Below are 20,042 nucleotides of genomic sequence, written 5' to 3' on the forward strand. Positions count from 1 at the left end.
TTGATTTTTTTCGTTTCGTTTTTACTTTCGATCGATTTACTTGAGCCACTGTCACGACCGTCAATAATAATGTTCTTTCTCTTCGCCCAATCCAAACCAAACCAAACCACAAAAAAAAATAAAAATATAAACCAAAAATCAATTCACACACAACATAAAACACAACTCTGCGATATCGATAACGATGGCTCGATAACAGGTGTCTCATGTCAAAATCGATTCACCTGTTTTTCGCCTGCACACCAACGCAACGGTTATATTACTGATCACATTCTCGATTGCTGTGACGACGCGGCAGTACGTAGGAAATCCCATAGACTGTGTACACACAAGGTGAGTCTGAATCAGCCGAATATCCTTTAATCAATCCACTCTAATATGTATATTTATTCATTTTTGGCACACAGAGACATTCCCGAAGATGTTCTCAACACATATTGTTGGATACACTCAACGTATACAGTGGTCGATGCGTTTATGAAGAAGCAAGGTTCCGAGGTGCCTTTTCCCGGAGTTCACAATTCACAGGGGCGTGGCCCTCTAACAATAAAGCACACAAAATATTATCAATGGGTAGCGTTTACACTATTTTTTCAGGTAAGTTAATATCATCCAAATTTATTTTTTCTTTCTCTCTTACTCATAACGCTAAAAGCTTCAAAGCATTCAGCTTTCACTGGAAATGCTTTCCCCGTGGCTTTGGAACTGTCTAAAAGCTGCTTTAAGCTTTGTGCTTTGCCGCGAACTTTTGTCTGGCATATTTTGTGCACTATCTATCTGTGGAAGCTTTGAAAGCTTTTGGGTTGTTTGAACATTTGGATTGTGAACTTTGCTGTTTATTTCGAATTAACGGTAAAAAGCTAACAGCTGATGATTTTGGGGATTATTTTTTGGGTCCGTGTCAATCTATAAATTACTCTCGTACAAAACGAAGCTCGCTTTGTCGATGATTATTTCATGTGATGGATCTACTCGGATGTAGGTGTGGTCCGACTACGACCCACGACGAAGGTTAGCCAGATCTTCCACACATGTCGCCAATGAGTAAGGAAACAATGAAAAATATATGAAGAAAGAAATGAAGAAAGCAAAGAACAGAACAAAGCATGGGAACACTAACATATTCTGAACAATTCGTTATATAATATTCCCTAAATAATAGGCTGGCAGGGGGAATGCTCATGCCCCAATGAAAGGGATTCTTTCTTTGCAAAAGAAAGAAAAGTCAGTGTGGAGTCCTGATAAGAGGCGGTACCCCCAGGAACTGGCAATGTTTGTCCAAGTGCCAGCTGCAGCTGCTGTAAAAACGCAGCTAAAGCTCTGCAAATCGGTTCTCCCTCACCCTCTCCCACTCCGTCAAACGCGCTTATCAAGCAGTGCTCAAGCTGTGCAACATGCTTGACAGCTGATCTCTTGAAGTGTGGGGGTCACTTAGCCCCCTGTTTGTACAACTACAACATTTTACTTTTTACAGATCCCACGCCCCATCTACCCCCCAGCCAATAACAATGCAAATCTTTTGTGCCTTTGCTTTCATGCCAGCTACAAGCTCTGATATTGTTTCGCAGCATATTTGAGAAAACTAAAACTGAAAACCGAATAGTTTGTTGGGCTTTTTTTGAGTGATTATAATCGAATTTCGATTTAAATAAGTTCATTAATTTTAAGGAACAACTTATATCTGTTATTAATATACATATATTTCATTTATAAATTAATTAATTTATTAATTAATGCCTCAACATTTTTACCTTTTAAATATCTATTCGAATTACGCTCGCAGTGAGATCTGCATTGCTTACTGGGGAAACTGGGGTTTTTTGCAGCTGAGCCATGAATGGAGGATGCGGATGAGGGGTGTCTGTGTGTGTCTGTGTGTGTGTGTGTGTGTGTGTGTGGGGTTGTGTGAGCCGCCGTCTAGCCAACCGCATGGGAATCGCGTTTTGTCATCATCAACAATGACCTTTCGCACGGTGCTAGGCGTTGTCGCGGCCTTTTGTTTGCCATCATAAAATTCTGCGGCTGATGACGATGATGACGATGATAGATTAATGCGACACAGACGCTGCAGTTGCCACAGCAACCAGTAGCAGTACCTCCCATACCACACCGAGCACAACACACTGCTCCACCGACGCCCAACTCCTGCTCTGGGCTGCATTTTTGTGCATAATGATGATGTTCCATGTGCAGCATCCGGAGCACCAAATCCAGAGAAGTGTGGGCAACTATTTTTGGACTCTTTCTCCAGTTCTCCGTCGCGCCCCGTCTCTCTGGCTGTTATTATATTTTCGATGCCGTTGTCTGCGCTATTTTTGTTAAAAAAAACCAAAAAAAAAAAAAGAAGAAACCGGGGGGAATACGAAGGCATGGGAGGAATGGGAATGCAATCGCTTGACCCCGTTTAAACCTCACCGATGGGATCGGGCAATGCCTATGGCTCCCAATTGATTGGATGGCAAGCGGTTCTGCGTTTTCTCTGGGATTCTGGCAGGTTTCTCCTTAATGCGAACGTCTTTTATCAATTTTATGCGCAGTGTTTGCCTGTTATTTCGATTAATTTTATTTATTTACGCTGCTATCCCGCGGCGTTTGAGGGTGCTGAAAAAATTATAATTTATGTTCTGAGTGTGGCCATCATCCCATCCCCATGTGTGGGTCCCCTGGGGAATACCCAATGAGCCCATACCCATGCCCATGTCCATGCCCATGCCCATGAGCCGCGGCGTCTCGTTAAATTTGTGTGATATACAATTTTACAAATCATATTTCTTTTCGATCGCAACAAGAACTGACGCAACCATTTGACATCGCTCATAAAATCTGCGTGTGCGGTTCCTTCGGTCGGATCATAAAATCATAACGAGGCAGAGGTGCCGATGGACGGTGGGTGGCAGTGGCCCAGAACAACAACAACAACAACAAGAACAACAACGGCAACATGCCACCACCAACTAGTTCATCAAAGTGTTTTCTCTTTTCTTTTTTGTCGGTTGGGTCTGCAACATGAAACTACATTAAAGTGACAAAATTACTGCCCTCTGCGGTAGATCACAGAATTTTGTCTAATAAACCAAGAAACTCGAAAGACTTGCCAGCGAGGGATGCTTTACGAGTGGCAGGCAGACTCTTGTTGGACGCTTCCTCTATTACAGAAACTACGAAATTTAGCAATTGATTTTCCCTCTGAGAATTCTCAATTTAAATACGCATTTTTCACTGTCAAACTTCTCGCTGAAGTGTCTTCAAATGAGGCTTAAGTTTGGCTTTAGCTTTAAGTGCAGATCGAAGGCTACACATTGGAGGCTACTCGAGAGGAGGAGAAGGAGGGGGAGACCCGTGACTAATTGAAATGCTTTTGTACACTGGGCTGGGGCTGTACCTTGGACCCTTTTCATTCTGTGGTGTCTTGCTCTCGGATTTTAATGCAACATTTGGCGCTGGGCCCATGCATTTTGTTTTATTCGTCTGTCTATTCGACTGTCATATCCGGGTAATGTTTACAGTGTGCATTAATGAGGCAAGGCCTTTCCGGACATTGTCTCAGCCAGCAGCAGAAATGGCAAAAAAGAAACAGCGACAGCAATAGCGACTGTCTGCTCTAAGCCAGGGCCAAGAAAACATCTCTTAATGGCCGAATTATGCAGAGGGATCTGCTCGGCCATTGTCTCAAGACGACGACGACAACGACGACGACGACGAAGGCGAAGACTATGCTAGGCGTCTCACGTAGTGCCTCAAACCAATTGAATTTTGATGGCTATCCTCCATTTGCCATACTCAAATTGAGCATTTTCCCCGCTACCCCGTCCCAGCTGCCACTGCCATTGTGTGGTGTCTGCGGGCGGCAGCTGTACATCATGCAGATTGAGGGAGTTAGAGCTGGAGATGCCGCTGACAACTTAATCAAATCGGCAAACGGATATGGCAGACAGACAGACAGACAGACAGTTTTTATTTCCATAACTCCAGCTGTGACAATGCCCGCCATAAAACTCCAATTGATATGCCCCGCATGATGTCTAGGCGCAAAATCAAAATACGCATAAATTCCATCTCCATACTGCCATGTCGCATGTTGCATGTCCAATGTTACATGTCCAATGGCTCATGTCCTGGACAGGACAAAGAGCTCTGTCTGCCTGATTGCAGCAATAATGAGCGGAAATCGCACAAATAACAACGCGCCAAGCAGCCACATACTGGCACAACAATACAAGTGGGCGGAAGCCCTGCGCCACGCCACGTCACGCCACGTCACGCCACTCCACACCCACCGCGTATGCTGTCCATTTCATTTACTCTGCTCCAAGTCATCCTCCAGTTCCAGTTTCAGTTCCAGTTCCAGCTGCAGGTCCAGCCTCAGCTCCTCCAACTACTTCTCTGTGGCTGGCTGCCGACTCCTTCTTCAGCTGTTGTCCGTTCAGTCTGTTGTCGCTTCAAATCATTGGGTATCGGGTCTTGGTCGGGCTGCTCTTGTCGTTGTCGTTGTCGCCGCTTCGTGGCTTCTTCGACGCTCGTGAGCGTGCGAGAAATAAATGCCGAGTATGTAAATAGTTTGCCCAAATGCACATTGGCACGTGGCCCATTGGTTTCTGGATGTGAGCAAAAGAGTTGCACGGCAATTGATTTGGGGAAATCCTCTATGAATAAATAGTATTATTTATTTCTATTGGGAATGCTTTCCCTCTGCCATTAATTCGATATGAGAATTATTTTCTTCTCTTTTCTCTTATTTGTTCCATTATTTGATCATATTTGTTTAGCTTCTTCCCTATTGATCTGTGCCACTGTGCCTTGGGCCCAAGCAATGTTTTGATGAGGCCGAAGTCCCATACTGATGGGTTATGCTGCCGCTGCCGCTGCCGCTGCTGCTGCTGGAGTGGCATAGAGATGGGAATGTGGTTGGGGGGGGAGGGATGGGGCACTAGTACTGTACTGGAACTGGGCCCATTGTTGGTGCTCTTTTGGGGCTGGCCACAGATTGTTGCAACTGCCACACAGCAAGCGCGAGCGTCTCGCCAGCCACGTCCATTGTTGTTTACGGCCGCCGAATGCAGCCGTGGAGTGGCAGCACAGAGCTCCCCCAACACCCCCCGCCCACCGGAAGTGTGCGTGTGTCTCGCGAGCGAGTGGGGCAGCAAGCAAGCGAGCGAGCGAGCAGCGAGACAGAGCAGGCCCCAACGCCAGAGAGAATGGGAGGAACTGCTGCTGCTGGCTGCTGCTGCTGCTGGCTGCCACTTCTGCTGCGACGCTGTGCTGCCCAAAAAAAAAGAAAAAACAACAAAATTTGTTGGCAGCGCCGAGATCTCTGCAGAAGTGTGTGCTCTCTCTCTCTCTCTCTCTATCTATCTGTTCGCTCTCTGCTCTGCTCTGCTCGGTTCTGGCCTGGCCAGGCCTGTTCCATGGTCGCGGGCCTGGCTTCTTGCCGGCTGCCCGCCAGTGTCTGTTGCGTTGGCAAAGTGAACACGCGCGCGTCTCTCCTGTTCCTCCTGTTCTGCTCCCACCGTTCACCGTTCACCGTTGCTGCTCCGTCTCCGTCTCCAGCTACGGCTACGGCTACGCGACTGCCTGCTTTCTCCGTTGATCTCCAAACAAATTTAAAAACCAGCCGAAAGAAACGAAACGGTTGTCGGGAATATAGGCAGCACCCCCCCCCCGATAGGCAGGCATTCAAGTCATAATTTGATCCGGGATCATAGAGAGTTTCCCCTTGAACGAGTGGAAAACAAAACTGTTTTTTATTTATTTTTTTGTGCCTGTGTTGTAACGAAAGATGTGAGCAGCAGCAGTCCCGGAGTACGGATGAGGGAGTGCTCGACCATGTCGGACACGTGACACGCGCCTGTCCCGCGCGATACCCACCAACAATAGCCAACACACAGAACAAGTGAAACCGTAAGGGCCCCGCCATCGTGCGGCCTCAGTGCAAGTGTTTTTCCATATTTTCACATAATCAATAGCCACGCCACAGAAGATCAGTCCGATTCGATCAGAGTGCACTGCATTCAAGAGGGCAGCGAATGCGATTTTTGTTTAATTTAATGCCCCAGCCACATGCCCACAAACCGAATTCATACGCTCGCTCAGTATTTATATGTGAATGCAAAATAGCATCTATGTATATATTTATGCACACAACTGTAGGTGTATATGTGGCCACCGCTTCATCATAATTAACTTTTACAAAGTAAATAAACTAAAAGCGAACCCCAGTCGAATGGCACTGCCTGCTGCCCACCCTCCCCGGGGGCCATGTGTTCAGTACTCAGAAGAGGCACGAAAGAAACCGAACCGAAACGAATACGATCCGATCCGATCCGATCCGTTCTGACAGGGCAGCAACACATCTGAGAAAATTGTACAATTAAAATTTGCAAAATATTAATGGATGGAACGGTGGCGGGGGGAGGACTGAACATTTCTGACTGTTCAATCACCCGCAATCATCACACGGTCCTAGACCTGGCCACGCCTACTACATCCTCCTCACAGCCCACAACTCACGAGTCTCTCTCTCTCTCTCTCTCTGTGTGTTTGTGTGTTTTCCTCTCCAAAGAAATACGAAAACGCAGAAAATGCGGAAAAAAGAATCGTGTTTTTACGTACACGAATTTTAATTTTTCATTTTATTTTTATATTTTATACAACGCTCAGCCCGTTGGCCCGTTGGCCGTTGCCCGTTGGCGTCTCGGTCGGCGTCTCTGCCAAAAAAACGAACAGAGATTTTCGTAGTTTTATATCATTCACACATTGTTTGGAATGAAATATTAAGTTTTATTCCCCCTTGTTTGTAGTAGCATCGCGAGTGTTTCGTTCCCGCTCTATTTTCTATTTTCTTCTTTCCCTCCACTTTCCATTTATTTATTTATTCATTTATTTGTGCTTCCCAAGGAGATGAAGGGCGAAGCACAGAAGCAGAGTTGAGTGAAAGCGATCCTAATGGATCAATAAATGGAAACGATTGATGGGAAATATCTTAATCAAATAACTGAATGGAGAAACTGGAGGTAACAGTGTGAATGAACTGAATGAAAAGAATTGGAATAATTTACCTGAATTTATGGATTGAATGCCCATAGATATGGGATTCAGTAACTGGAAAGAGTTTTATATTTTTAATTTTTGGAAGAATGGATAATATATCCGGATCTTAGCGGATGCTTCTTATGTTCGATTCGGTTGGGAAATTTACATCATTTAATCTTCAGAAATCTTCGGCCTTCTAGGCCAGCTTTGTCAGCTTGTAGACTAAAGCTATTTAAATCACAAATAGTAAAGCCCTCCAATATTGATTGATCCCAAAGTCTTAGGGGATTCTTCTTTCTACAGCATTTCAGCCATATTTATCTGAATAAATAACCAAAGAATGCTAGCATTTTGTGAGTTGGGCAACTTTTAAGTCACCTCACCGCAGAATGTGCAACCATGAAATGGGGATTTCCTATTGATCTCTTGGCCCATCAGTGCACGATCCCTTCAGCTCAATATATTAAATATTCATTAATTTGGAAATATATTTTGTAATACTTTTGCAATGACAACTTCATGTGGAGATGAAACAAATAACAAGCCGAAGATCTTTTACTATCAAAAGTGAATTGAACATTTGAGTTCCTTGCGCTATTGACTCTGAAAATATTGAAATTAAATTGAATTTGATTTGGTTTGGGTCGGGATCTTGGAAATTTTGATTTTGATTCCCCCTTTTTTTGGGGGGGGGCGGTTGCCAGCAGGGACTTCAAAGTGTGTTGTGGCCTCTTTTGATCGTTTCTGGAAAGGGGAGAATGTTTTTGTTAGCCGCAATACGTACCGGTCTGCCTGCATTGGAAAGTGAATTCGAATTCGAATTCGATTTGGATTTGAGCAACATTCAAATTGTTGTTAAATTGCTGCACGCTCCCCCTCGATCCCCGCTGAACTTTTACTGATTTTTTTTTTTTGCCAGCCATCAGCTTGGGTGATTTTCATTGTGGTATTTCCGTGTGTATGTCTTGTGGGTTTATTGTTCCATTGCTCATTGCCCGGCGAGGAAAACCCAATTAGTCATTTCCTCCCAACAGCATCCCCAGCAGCAGCAGATGATGCTCGATCTCCATCTCTTTGCTTAACTTTCTCCTGATTTTATTTTAATATTTTGTCAACACACAAAAAAAATCCCACAGAATAATTATAGACAACAACAAAATTATAAAATTAGCCAGGGATCGGATGGGATGGGATCGGTGGGGTGGGGTGGTATGGGGTGAGGAGTATGAGGTGTGTGTGTTTGTTTGTTTGTGTGTGTGGTCTTACTCGGGGCACGCGCTGGGAAAACAAATGAAAAGTTTTCTGGGTTTTTCCCCCTATCCACTCCGCCCCATCCTCTAGAATGCATCGCTTGCCCGCTTGTTCGGGGGCTATTATCTCTAGAGCATGCCTGGCATATTTCACAATGCCGAACAACCAAATATTTTCGTTGAAATGTCAAGTGCAGGCAGGAAGGCAGAGGCACGGGCACGGGCAGGGGGGGCAGAGGCATGGGGAATAGTATTCAGCGTACTCCGCGTGTATGTGTGTATGTTTTTTATAAACAAATCTGAGACCGGTCTGGATTACGAAATAGATTAACGATTTTTTCTTGCCTTGGCCCGCGAAGCAGTGAGATCTTTTTGGTGCTTCTGCTGCTGCTGCTGCTGGTGCTGCTGGTCAGCCTTCGCCTTTGACTCTCGCTGACTGCTAGGGGCAACGTTTGCGTATACGCAATTTTTGGCCAGCTTCTTCACCATCTTCGACTTAATGTTGCCCTACTATTTGCAGAGGATTTTGTGCTTTTGAGCAGACGTTTGCAACCCCATAGAAGAAAATGTATCTGAATACGAGTATATTCTGTAGCTCAGTTGGGAGAAGGTCCACGTCTGCGTCCCTTTGTTTTGCATTACACAAAATTACTATGCAAGTTCGAAGGGAGCGATCATATCGTTCCATTGGAAAGTGTATTAGATGCTTCGGCCCCTGAGGACAGACTTCCTTCATGTTTCCTCGATTTTTCTTTTCGCTTTCGATGATGGTTTTCGTTTTCGTTTTTCGTTTTTTTTTTTTTTCTTTCCTCCATTTTATTATCGGCAACTCGGCGGGGAAATTTGTTTATAAACATTGCAATTTTAAAATTTACAGTTCATTTGGAAACTGTTCGTTCTCCTGCTCCAACTTTCTGTTGTTGTTGTACGTGTATTTCGAGTATTTTTCGCCTCTACGTCAGTCAGCATAAGTTTATTAACATATGTGGCATTGGGGTGGGGTGGGGTAGGGGCACGCAAGGGGGCACTAGGCATGGGGCATGGGGCATGAGGCAGGGGCCATTTAATGCCACATTTTATTTATATGCTCCAAGCGTGTTTTTATTTGTTTTGTTCTCTTACGAAATTTCAATGCTGTCCGAGCATAAAAAAAAAAAATACATATATATATATATATATATTGGCCCATCCCGGCAAAATCCCAGGCTAAATGTGGCAGTAAAAGAAACGTCTGCGAAATCGGTTTACACTTTGCTTTTGCCCAATAATATTAATAGGTGAAAGATTTTGTGAAAATATGGAAAAATGTGCGCGCCACGCCCAACAGGGCGGGAAGGGGGGTTAATCCGTTTGCCCCTTTTCCCCATTGTTAACCACCCAAATTTTTCTGGTGCAGTTGATGCTGACGAGAATCGAGATAAGCAGAAAATTTAAACTGATATCAGGGCCAAACGGAGGAGGAGGCTGAACGGATAACAGGAAAAGGCAAACGGAACGGATCGGATCCAAAGATGCTCAGTTCTGTGACAGTGAAGCGCATAACGAACACGTCTCCGACCGAACAGTTTCAGTTGCAGTTGCAGTACCAGTTGCAGTACCAGTTCCACTATCGGTTCCGGCTCGAATCAGACACGGCTGGAGCTGCTACTTTGGATGCTAGTAGTGGATCGATATCGCTATCAAGTGCCACAGCCACAGCGACTCGGACCTGGATCTCAGCTGCTGAGCCGATAATGGGCCTGCCGCGAAAGAGAAAGAACACAAGCCAGAAACACAGTGCACAGCCAGTCGATAGCAAGACGCAAACGCAAACGATAACAACGATAGCGATACTCTGATATCGAATCCAGAGCAGAGCAGCAAAAAAGGAGCATCAAGAGAAGCGTAAGCGTAAGCAAAGCGTAAGCGTAAGCAAAGCAAATCAAAGCGAAGCGTAGCGAGAGGAGAGTGAGAACAATCCGCGATCGCTAGCCTGCCCCCCACAAACCATGTTAGATATATTTCGTGGATTGAAAAACCTTGTAAAGGTCAGTCACGTTAAAACCGATTCGATAGTATTCCGCCTGCACTACTCAATATCTGTGATGATTCTGATGTCATTCTCGCTAATTATAACCACACGCCAGTATGTGGGCAACCCCATCGATTGTGTACACACCAAAGATATTCCAGAGGATGTGCTCAACACCTACTGCTGGATCCAGTCCACGTATACGCTCAAGAGTCTGTTCCTCAAAAAGCAGGGCATCTCCGTGCCCTATCCGGGCATTGGCAACTCCGATGGCGATGCATCCGATAAAAAGCACTACAAATACTATCAGTGGGTGTGCTTTTGCCTATTCTTTCAGGTGAGCAAACGTTTTGGGCTTTTTTGGGTTCACTTCAGTCAAAGGTAACACGAGCTTATCCAGCTACTCATAGAAAGTCTAATAAGTCAGCTAATAGGAGATGCTTTTAGCAGTAATTTTAAGCAGCCACAAAAATGGCTTCAAATAATTAATTTAACTTCAGCTAAAAGCCAGCTAAATATGTCTGTAAAATGTCTGTAAGAAATGCTCATTAATTAACAATTTAATATATTTATTAGTTGAATAGAAAATATGCCTCAACGATGCGATAATTAATGCACAAGAGTCTCTAGCACAGGCTGCGCGTGCGCCTGCGCGCCGAACCACTTGCCTCGCGGTGCCACAAATCAGGGTACAGTTATTTGGGGCGTTGAATGATTTGATGGATTAAGTAATTAAGCGATTTTTCACTGAGAGCGACCCATTGAGTTGTATCTATATATATACCCATAGATATATATACAAATATATATATGTATTTGCTCCCACACATGGATACGTATTTCTTTTCAATACAACATTTCAATTTCCAAATATTTGTTCCACTTTTTTTCTTGTGTGTTTTGCGGTTTTGGCCTTTTGAAACGGCCAAACAATTTTGTGGGCCAAACGAAAATGTTTAAGTATTGTATTTTCATTTTTGTTATTGTTGCCGAACATCTCACTTGGGGCAGACAGAAGCACAAGGCCAACGGCAACAGCATCCACATCAGCATCAGCATCAACATCAGCATCAGCATCAGCATGGAACCCCATGATAGTGCCGAGGCCGTGACGTATGTAGATGCTGCCGCAAGGAGGCAAGTGAGAGAGATGAATGTCCATTAATTTATTGAATATCGATGGCCAATATGAACAGCAGCAACAGCCCTTCTACAGAAAGAAACGCTATTGAAAAAGAGAATTCTAAGAGAATTTACGAGCAGCACGAGAAACGAGTTCCAATGTTGGGCTTTTATTTGGCAGGAAATAATTGTTTTATTCTTTTCCATTAATATTCTTTTTGTTGTTCCATCAAAGCGCGACTTATGACATTTATCCACTATCACAATTTAATAATAATAAATAATTAATAATTAATTAAATAAGCTTCGGGATTCTTAGTCGCTGCCTGTTCCCTCTCCTCTAGCAAACACTCCCCACCCCTTTTGCACCTGTCCCATGTGCTCTTGTATGCCCAAAACTGTCATCGCTAATTGCTGGCACCGCTTAAAGGAGATTGATTGTGTCATGGATGCCATTTTAGCCATTCCCATTCCCATTCCCATCGTCCGACAACGGTGACGTCGCTTCAGCCCATATGGCATCTATGGGTACGTGGCTTGGGTACGTGTATATATAGATGGAAAATATACATATACACATGTAAATATGTATGTATGTTGATGCGATGCCATGCTGCCTGTGCTGCCTGTGCTGTGCTGTGCGACGATTACACAATATATCTTCCCGCTAACAATGTACAAATATTAAATGTATATTTTTATCACACTTTGTCGAGCGTGTTCCCCCCCTGCCCCGCCCTCATGGGGTTGGTGGGGAGTATGGTGGAGTGTGGAGCGGGCGGGCGGGGTGGCGGCTACGTTTCTCGGTTAGTGTCACAGAGCGATTATAGAGACGTTCTAGTCACCCAAATTCCTATAAATACATTTATTATGGTATTCTCCCTGCTTAATGACGCGTAGACGCGTTTCTATAATTTACACAATTCCCCCCTAGCCCTAATTTTCTCTGTTGCCCTGCCCTGCTCCGCTCTGCTCTGCTCTGCTCTGTTCACATGCAATTTATTTATAACAAAAACGAATAAAAAATGCCGCCGATCGTCGATCACTGAAGGAGGGGAGCAGAGGGAGAACACCTCATATGATTTAATCATATGAAACAATCATCATATATGTACATATGTATGTGTGTATGTATTGTATGTAGAAACGATGCCAGAGAGCACCTGGATCAATTATCGTGCCAGAGGATCGAATTGGGGGGGGGGCGGAGCGCGATAGCAGTGGGTGGACCTGTGGATGAGCATCGATCAGCTAATGGCCAGATCCATCATTAAGTTGGACAATGCAGCCATAAAATGTAAAAGCCTTAGCCATCAATTTCCATTCCCCATACATTTCGATCCAATCCGAATCGAACCGAACCGATCCCATGCCCATCGATCAGGCATTTTCCCTCAGATATGTCAAAAATTGGCATTTCTCCTCCACGATGCCAGCGCCTCCTCCTGCCTGGCTGCCTGCCCTCCCGCCTGCCTGACTGCCAGCCTGCCTGCCTGCTGCTGCTTACTGCCTTCTGTTTCTGCTGCTTGCCGGGACGGGATGGGACGGTACGGGACGGTACGTCTAGATATTTATTGAAAAGGCGCAGACAAACATAAAAGTGAAATAATATTTCTGGCCAGATGCCAGGGAAATGCTGAAACAAAAAGCCATGGATATGCTAACAGGAATGGGGATGTCTATGGGACTGCGATCGGGAACGGCAACGGGAATGGGAACGGGAACGGGCACATCCATCCAAAGGCAATATAGCAAGCGGGAATGAAACTTTCAAAATTGGTGGGGTGGCATATGGAGGATAAAGTCAGACGCACGTCGTCCCATTTGAGCATCAGAGTTGGGGGTCGGTCCAGCCCGGCCTGTTTATATTTGACTTATGTGCGTGTATTTTTGTCCCTCCCTGGGGTCTGTTGAGGGGCAGGAGGGGGCTGCAGCTATGCCTGCATTCAATTGGGGGAGTTCGTTCAGTTGGCGGCGCAGACGCAGTGACAGCCTCGAATCAGACGGGATCAAACACACTTCCTAGACGTTTATGTTTTTGTTTGTTTGTTTGCTTCGACACGTCAGTCATTGCCAGGTACAGTGGTCAAGGATTGTAAAAATAGTGCTAAAAAAAAACCAAGGAAATTGATCATTTCTAGACTACTTTTAATATCTGTAGATTATAAATTTAAATAAATAAAATAAATTAAATTATTATAAATTATCTGGCCCTACCTTTACCTTTAAGGGAGTATCTGTATCAGAGAGATTTGCTCTATAAATAAATTAAATTGTTATAAATTATTATAATTATCTGGCAGAAATATTCCTTTACCTTTAGGAAAGTTTCTCTATTAGAAATATTTGCTCTATAAATAAATTAAATTATTAAAAATTATCTACCTTTAGAGAAGTTTCTCTATTAGAAATATTTGCTCCATAAATGTGTAAAATGTACGACACATGGAAAGAGGAGACACTTCCTGAGAGCAATCATTTTTGCATCATTGGAAAGCATTTCTTTTGTTTATCCACAATCTATTCTGGTATCCTTTTTTTTGGTGTCTTTTCCCTCGAAAATTCGTGCAAATTAATGCAATAAATAAATATTTAAATTGCATAAATTTAATTCCATCAATTAAATAACATTTGTTGCTTTTTTGCCATTATTATATGCATATTTGCAATCAAATCTGTTACCCACTGTGCCTGGAATGGCTTCTGTTATGCCATGGACTTTCTCTGGACTTGTGCATTTTTTTTCGTTTTGGTTTTTTTTGCTCTGATTGTGGGCTGTTGCATCTGCAGCCACTGCTGGCACTGCTGCCGCTGTGCTGTTGCATTTATGAGATGCTTTTATGGCAATTTGAACGCTTGCCAAATTGCTTTCCACACACGCACACGGGCACGGGCACGGGCACGGGCACATGGGCGGCAGAGGGCGCGAGGACGAAGCCGAGGGATATGGCTGCCACCCTTTTGCTCTGGCGTTTTCTTTTCCTCAATTTGTTCGGTCTGTCGTCGGGGAAATGCAATTTCCCAGAAGAACGAACGAACGAAACGTACGAAAAGGGCAGACGACGCCTGATGATCCCAGACGCAAACGCAAACGCAGATGATGGCAAAGGCAACGATGATATGTTGATGGAGGCCAAAGAAAATCAAACGCATCATTTGACTTCCGGCAAGGCGCAGCGGGGGCAGGGCGCGTGAGTGGCACGATACAATGCCGTCATTGGGAAGCGCTGCAAAGTGCCGCAGATGTTTGGTGCCTGCCAACCAATTAGACCCGCCGAATGCCGTTCGAATGCCGAACGACAATGGCAAATAATTTGGAATTTTCTATTGTTGCAATTCCGTTCGCAGGCTCGTAAGTGAAGGAGCACAGCTCCCCGCCATTAGGCGGAAATGAATGCAAAGTGGAAGGCGGGGGCCAGGCCAGGACAGACCTCTCCTGCTGCTGCTGTCATGCGGGGATATTTTTGTAGGCTTTGGCCAAATGCTGCCCGCCAGTCGGACGCCCACTAAACAAACTGAACTCTCACCTCTCATGCTCCAAGGCTCGCTAAGCTGCCGACGAAAGGAATGGAATGGAATGGACTCTGGCCAGACAAACAGATCCAGGGGGATTACCACCTGCCAGCGCAGAAGATCTCTCCCAGATGTGAATGCGATTGGGCGACATGGGGATGTGCCAAAGCAAACAGAAGACAGACAGAGAGACACACAATTTACGCAATAGTCGGGGATCACTGAATCTCCGAATCTGCGGCTAATTTACGATACAAGTTATTATTAATTTGTCATCGGGTCGGGGGCATCCATTTCCCAGTTGAACAAACAAAAGCTAGATCCCCAAACGACAGACAGACGGATGGACGGACGGACGGACTTATAATTAAGAAAGAATTCTTGTCGGCATGTCTGCTGTTGTCTATCGGCTGTTGTCTCGCTGCTGCTGCTGCTGCTGGTGTTGTGATGTGGCCTGATATTGTGGTAGGTAAACCCCCCTGTCTAACTGACTGCTCTTAATGGCTCATGGCTAATTGACATGCCTATAAATAGGGGGGGCACGCAATGGAATTAGCAAAGACAATAAAGACAATAAAGAGTCTAAAGGGAAGGTCATCGTCTGCGACTAACTAATGCCTTTGGCATTGTTTAACTGGACGCGGACTATGGTCCCCAACCAACTCTCTCTCACTCTCACTCTCTTTCTCTCTCTCTCTCGCGTCTTTCGTTCCCCACACAACAGCTGGCAAATGTCACTTGTCAGGGGGATTTTTAGTTTTTACGACAGTTCCAATGCGACAACACGCCCACGGGGCAACTCACCTTTGCAGATCTATTCTCACTCACTCACCCATACGTACATACGTTCATACTTGTGTGCAATATGTGTGTATATACATACATCGTACATCTTCTATATCTTCCGTTTGTTTTATATCTTTCTCTCACTCTCTCTGTGTGTGTGTGTTTTTTTTTTTGCAGGCAATCTTATTTTATACACCAAGATGGCTGTGGAAATCTTGGGAGGGTGGCAAGATTCATGCGCTCATCATGGACTTAGACATAGGCATTTGTTCCGAAGCCGAGAAAAAACAAAAAAAGAAATTACTTTTAGATTATTTGTGGGAAAATTTAAGGTGAGTACCAACCAAAAAGCTGTAAATGTATTTATTTAGACACAAAATTAAACGGGAAAAATGTTGCTCAAGTTTTCTTTTGCTAAATGCATTTAAATGTTGATTGTTAAATTCCACGAAATTCAAATATATATCTGCTGACATTTCGCCTGATCAGCACTTTCGTTGCCATTTAAATGTTTCAATTCCTGGAAATTATTCTGCCCGATTCGAGGGTGAATCAGCATACAAAAGACAAAGGAAACTTAAACAACATTTTGGCATTCGGATATATTTATTTACTAATTACTGAGAAAACAACAAAAATCCATTCTGATTCACTTTTAATTGTCTAATCGTTTAACCCTTGTTTCTTCCGCCCCGCCCCGCCCCGCCCACGCCACCGACAGATATCACAATTGGTGGGCGTACAGATATTACGTGTGTGAGCTGCTCGCCCTTATAAATGTGATAGGTGAGTAGTGTCAGTGCAGCAGCAGCAGCCACAGCAGCACCAGAAATGAACTGGATGGATGGATGGATGGATGGATGCAGATGAGATGAGATGATCTACTGGAGGGATCGACTACTTAGACCCATTCAGATCTGATCTATTGTCTTATTTTGGACCAGATCTGATTGGGTCCGCCAATGTGTGTGTCTGATGGATGTTCCAATGCCTCTGATCTGTCTACTATAACTATTCACACGCCACTGATCTGCCTAGACCTACTCATATGTCTAAATTGAGTAGATTTATTCAGATCTAATCTGCTCTCTCGTTTGTCCGTTGCCACACCACAGCATGCCCGAGTGTGGCTGCCTCCGATCTCCGAACCAGTCCAGTCTCTGTCTCATTCACAATCAGAACTAATTAGCTTACCGAATGGGGTGACGATGTTCCAATGAATCTGACTGCTCTCGTTTGACCTGATCTGATCTCGTTTTGGGGGGATGCCAGGTGCCCGATGCACGATTCCCGATGCCCGATGGCAACTTTTAGTAAACAAAATGTTTTCGGGGTTAAGACTACAGCGACCGACTGCTATCCCTCTCTCTCCCCCTGCCGCTTGTACCGTTTCGATTTCGATATTCTGCCGAAAAAAAAAAAAAGTCAATGACGAATTTTTATCGACTGACCGCAAATCAAAATAAACACAAATACAAATACAGTGCACAGAGCTCTGCCCCCCTCTTCGTACTTCGTACTGTTCACGGAGCGCCTCGAAATCTGACAAAATAATGAACTGTCAGAAAACATGGGAAATAAACAATAATAATGCGGATAATGCGGGTTACCCCCTGCCCAAATACCCCTCCCACATCCCCAGAAAGCCACACAAAATGGCTGACATCGCCCATCGACAAGGGGGCCGCCGCGGACGCACTGCCTAATTGGTCTGTGATGTGACGGCTATGGGATGAGAGAGCGTGATGGATCAGCCACAAACGACTAGGGTGGGTTGGACTCTAGCTGGCCAATTAGCCACAGTAGCAAGTAGGGGAGGAATTTATAGGGTATCAGGCAGCAGCACCCATGAACAGCTCTGTGGGGGTAACCCAAGGAAACCCAAATTCAATGCCAGATGCAAATTTTCTGCTGGGTAGCATTTTCCTTGCTGGTAAATACACAACTGAAGAATGGCTGCGAATAACTAAAATGTATTTATTTTAGAATGCCATTAAAATTCCCGAAATGTGCCACTCAAGTGCATGGAGCAATTAAAAATGTTTTTCCCAATACACATTTCTCCAATGCTTTTGCTTCGACCGGCAAAGCTATGCCAGTAAATTCTCGATTGCGATTTAAATTCCGAATACATAAGTATTCACATAGAAGCCACACAGAGAGTTGTTTGTGCATTGAACTCCCCTCGAGTGCAGCCACCTTTCCGCGAATAGGCCCCCAATTAAATCGAACAGTTGATGTATCGCCATTGCCCCCAAAAAATCCGTTGCATTCGTAATTAATTGAGCCGCATACACGGGAGTGGGGATGGCCAGGGGTAGCGTAAAGTTGAAGTATATTGATTCAGTTACGAGTCGTTCAGAATCGCTGATCCATCAGCCGAACGATTCGCTCCGCTCCGGTTCGTGGTCGGGGCCTCTGGCACCACGTGCCGAAACCACAGCCGCAATCGAAATCGAAATCGAAATCAAGCGCGTCAGATCACATAATTTACAAATTGTTAACACTGAGAATTAACACCCAAAAGCATCCACATGCGTACGGGGCGGGTGGGTGAAAATCGGAGGCAGCAGCAGCAGCAGCAGCAATGAACCCCAATCATCAATTACCCAGAAAGTCCGAGGGCCGGGTGGATGGGTTGGGTGGTTGGGTGGGGTCGTGTCCGATGGCTAAAACTGAACCGAACTGAGCTGAACGAAGAGTGTTAGAAGAATGGGATCTAAATTCTGTTTGTGTTTCTTTGCAGGTCAAATGTTTCTTATGAATCGATTTTTCGATGGCGAATTTATGACATTTGGCCTGGATGTGATAGATTATATGGAGACCGATCAAGAAGACCGCATGGATCCTATGATTTACATTTTTCCCAGAATGACCAAATGTACATTTTTTAAATATGGTTCAAGTGGGGAGGTGAGTCGCGAAAATTGGTTATGACCCCCCATTTTGCGGCTATTAATGTTTGGCATTGTAATCTCTGTCTATCTTTACAGGTGGAGAAACACGACGCCATTTGCATTTTACCATTAAATGTTGTTAATGAGAAGATTTACATTTTCCTTTGGTTTTGGTTTATCTTATTAACGTTTCTCACAATGTTAACGCTAATATACAGGGTGGTTATTATATTCTCGCCTCGAATGAGGGTCTACTTATTTCGTATGCGATTTAGGTGAGTGCACCGTGTATGGCCCCCCCACCACCCACATATCCAGCCATATCCATTGGGGATATGTCGATGTGTCGTTCTTCTTTACTTATGATTTCCCCTTTTCTTCTCTTCTCTTCTTTTCTTTTCTTTGTTTGTTTTTTTCTTGTTGCTATTCCAGGTTAGTGCGTCGTGACGCTATTGAAATAATCGTTCGTCGTTCGAAGATGGGCGATTGGTTTTTGTTGTATTTACTAGGTGAAAACATAGATACAGTTATATTTCGTGATGTTGTACAGGACTTAGCGAATCGTTTAGGACATAACCAACACCACAGGGTGCCTGGATTGAAAGGTGAAATACAGGATGCATGATATTGGGAGTATTAGAAACAATACAAAATGCAATTTGTCGTCTCCAACTAAAAACCATCAAAAGTAACTAATAAAAAAACAAACAAACAAACAAACAACAACTGCAAAAAAAACCACAAGAAAACACACAAGAAAAAAAGAACACCCACAGCAGCAGCCACACAGCAAGTACAACCAACGATCACAGCAGCAGCCGCTTCATGAAAAAAGTTCAAAAAATATATTAAAAAAAAAATACTTAAAAAATCGTATCTTCAAAAAATACAACCAAAAAAACTATCGTCAGCGCAGTCGCAAACGCAGTCATACATTTCAACTCTCACATCAGATATCAGATCGGATCAGCCAGAAAAGAAGCTGAGCAGCAGGACGGAGCAGAACGCGGAACGCGGAACGGAACTAACGATAGTCGATAGCACACCAATAAGCGATTACTATAAGAACCAGCGAACCATACCATACAACCACAAGGAAGCGAAGCGGACGCAACTGTACCAAAAAGTGCGAGCAAAGGCAGCAGCGGAACATTCAAAGAGGAATAGCAACAAAAGGGTACAGAGAACAATGGAATGAAAACCAAAAGCAAAGCAACAACAACAGAAAGCAGACCGTCGCCAGATCGTCAGAGATTCGGTGATCGGTCAGTCAGTCAGTCAGTCAGTAAATAATGAATGGATGCCATTGCATAAAAGCAGCCATGGAGGAAAAGTGAATCGGGGAACTGCCACTGGGCGGTTGCCCCGGGCCGGACAATGCAACCGGATGCACGTAGCGCCTGCGTCCGGGCGCGTGTCACATGGATACAAGTC

At 44.4% G+C, this 20,042-nt stretch overlaps 1 protein-coding gene across 5 annotated transcripts in view; it reads left to right on the forward strand.

Moving 5' to 3' along the window:
• Positions 1–19,332, forward strand: part of LOC111065375 (innexin shaking-B) — a 60,505-nt gene extending 41,173 nt beyond the window's left edge. For 3 of the 5 annotated variants that reach the window (XM_022353506.2, XM_022353505.2, XM_022353508.2), the window contains 7 exons: positions 200–333; positions 408–597; positions 15,889–16,043; positions 16,433–16,497; positions 18,458–18,624; positions 18,705–18,883; positions 19,041–19,332. In XM_022353506.2, coding sequence (XP_022209198.1) covers positions 200–333; positions 408–597; positions 15,889–16,043; positions 16,433–16,497; positions 18,458–18,624; positions 18,705–18,883; positions 19,041–19,233 — 1,083 coding nt within the window. In that variant the 3' untranslated portion in view covers positions 19,234–19,332. Of the gene's footprint in view, positions 1–199; positions 334–407; positions 598–5,535; positions 5,899–9,675; positions 10,628–15,888; positions 16,044–16,432; positions 16,498–18,457; positions 18,625–18,704; positions 18,884–19,040 lie in introns of those variants that run through there. The other 2 variants (XM_022353510.2, XM_022353507.2) reach the window with 2 other exon arrangements.
• The last annotated feature ends 710 nt before the right edge of the window (positions 19,333–20,042 follow it).

The sequence above is a fragment of the Drosophila obscura genome, unplaced genomic scaffold (genome assembly GCF_018151105.1).
Source record: "Drosophila obscura isolate BZ-5 IFL unplaced genomic scaffold, ASM1815110v1 contig_73, whole genome shotgun sequence".
Classification (NCBI taxonomy): domain Eukaryota; kingdom Metazoa; phylum Arthropoda; class Insecta; order Diptera; family Drosophilidae; genus Drosophila; species Drosophila obscura.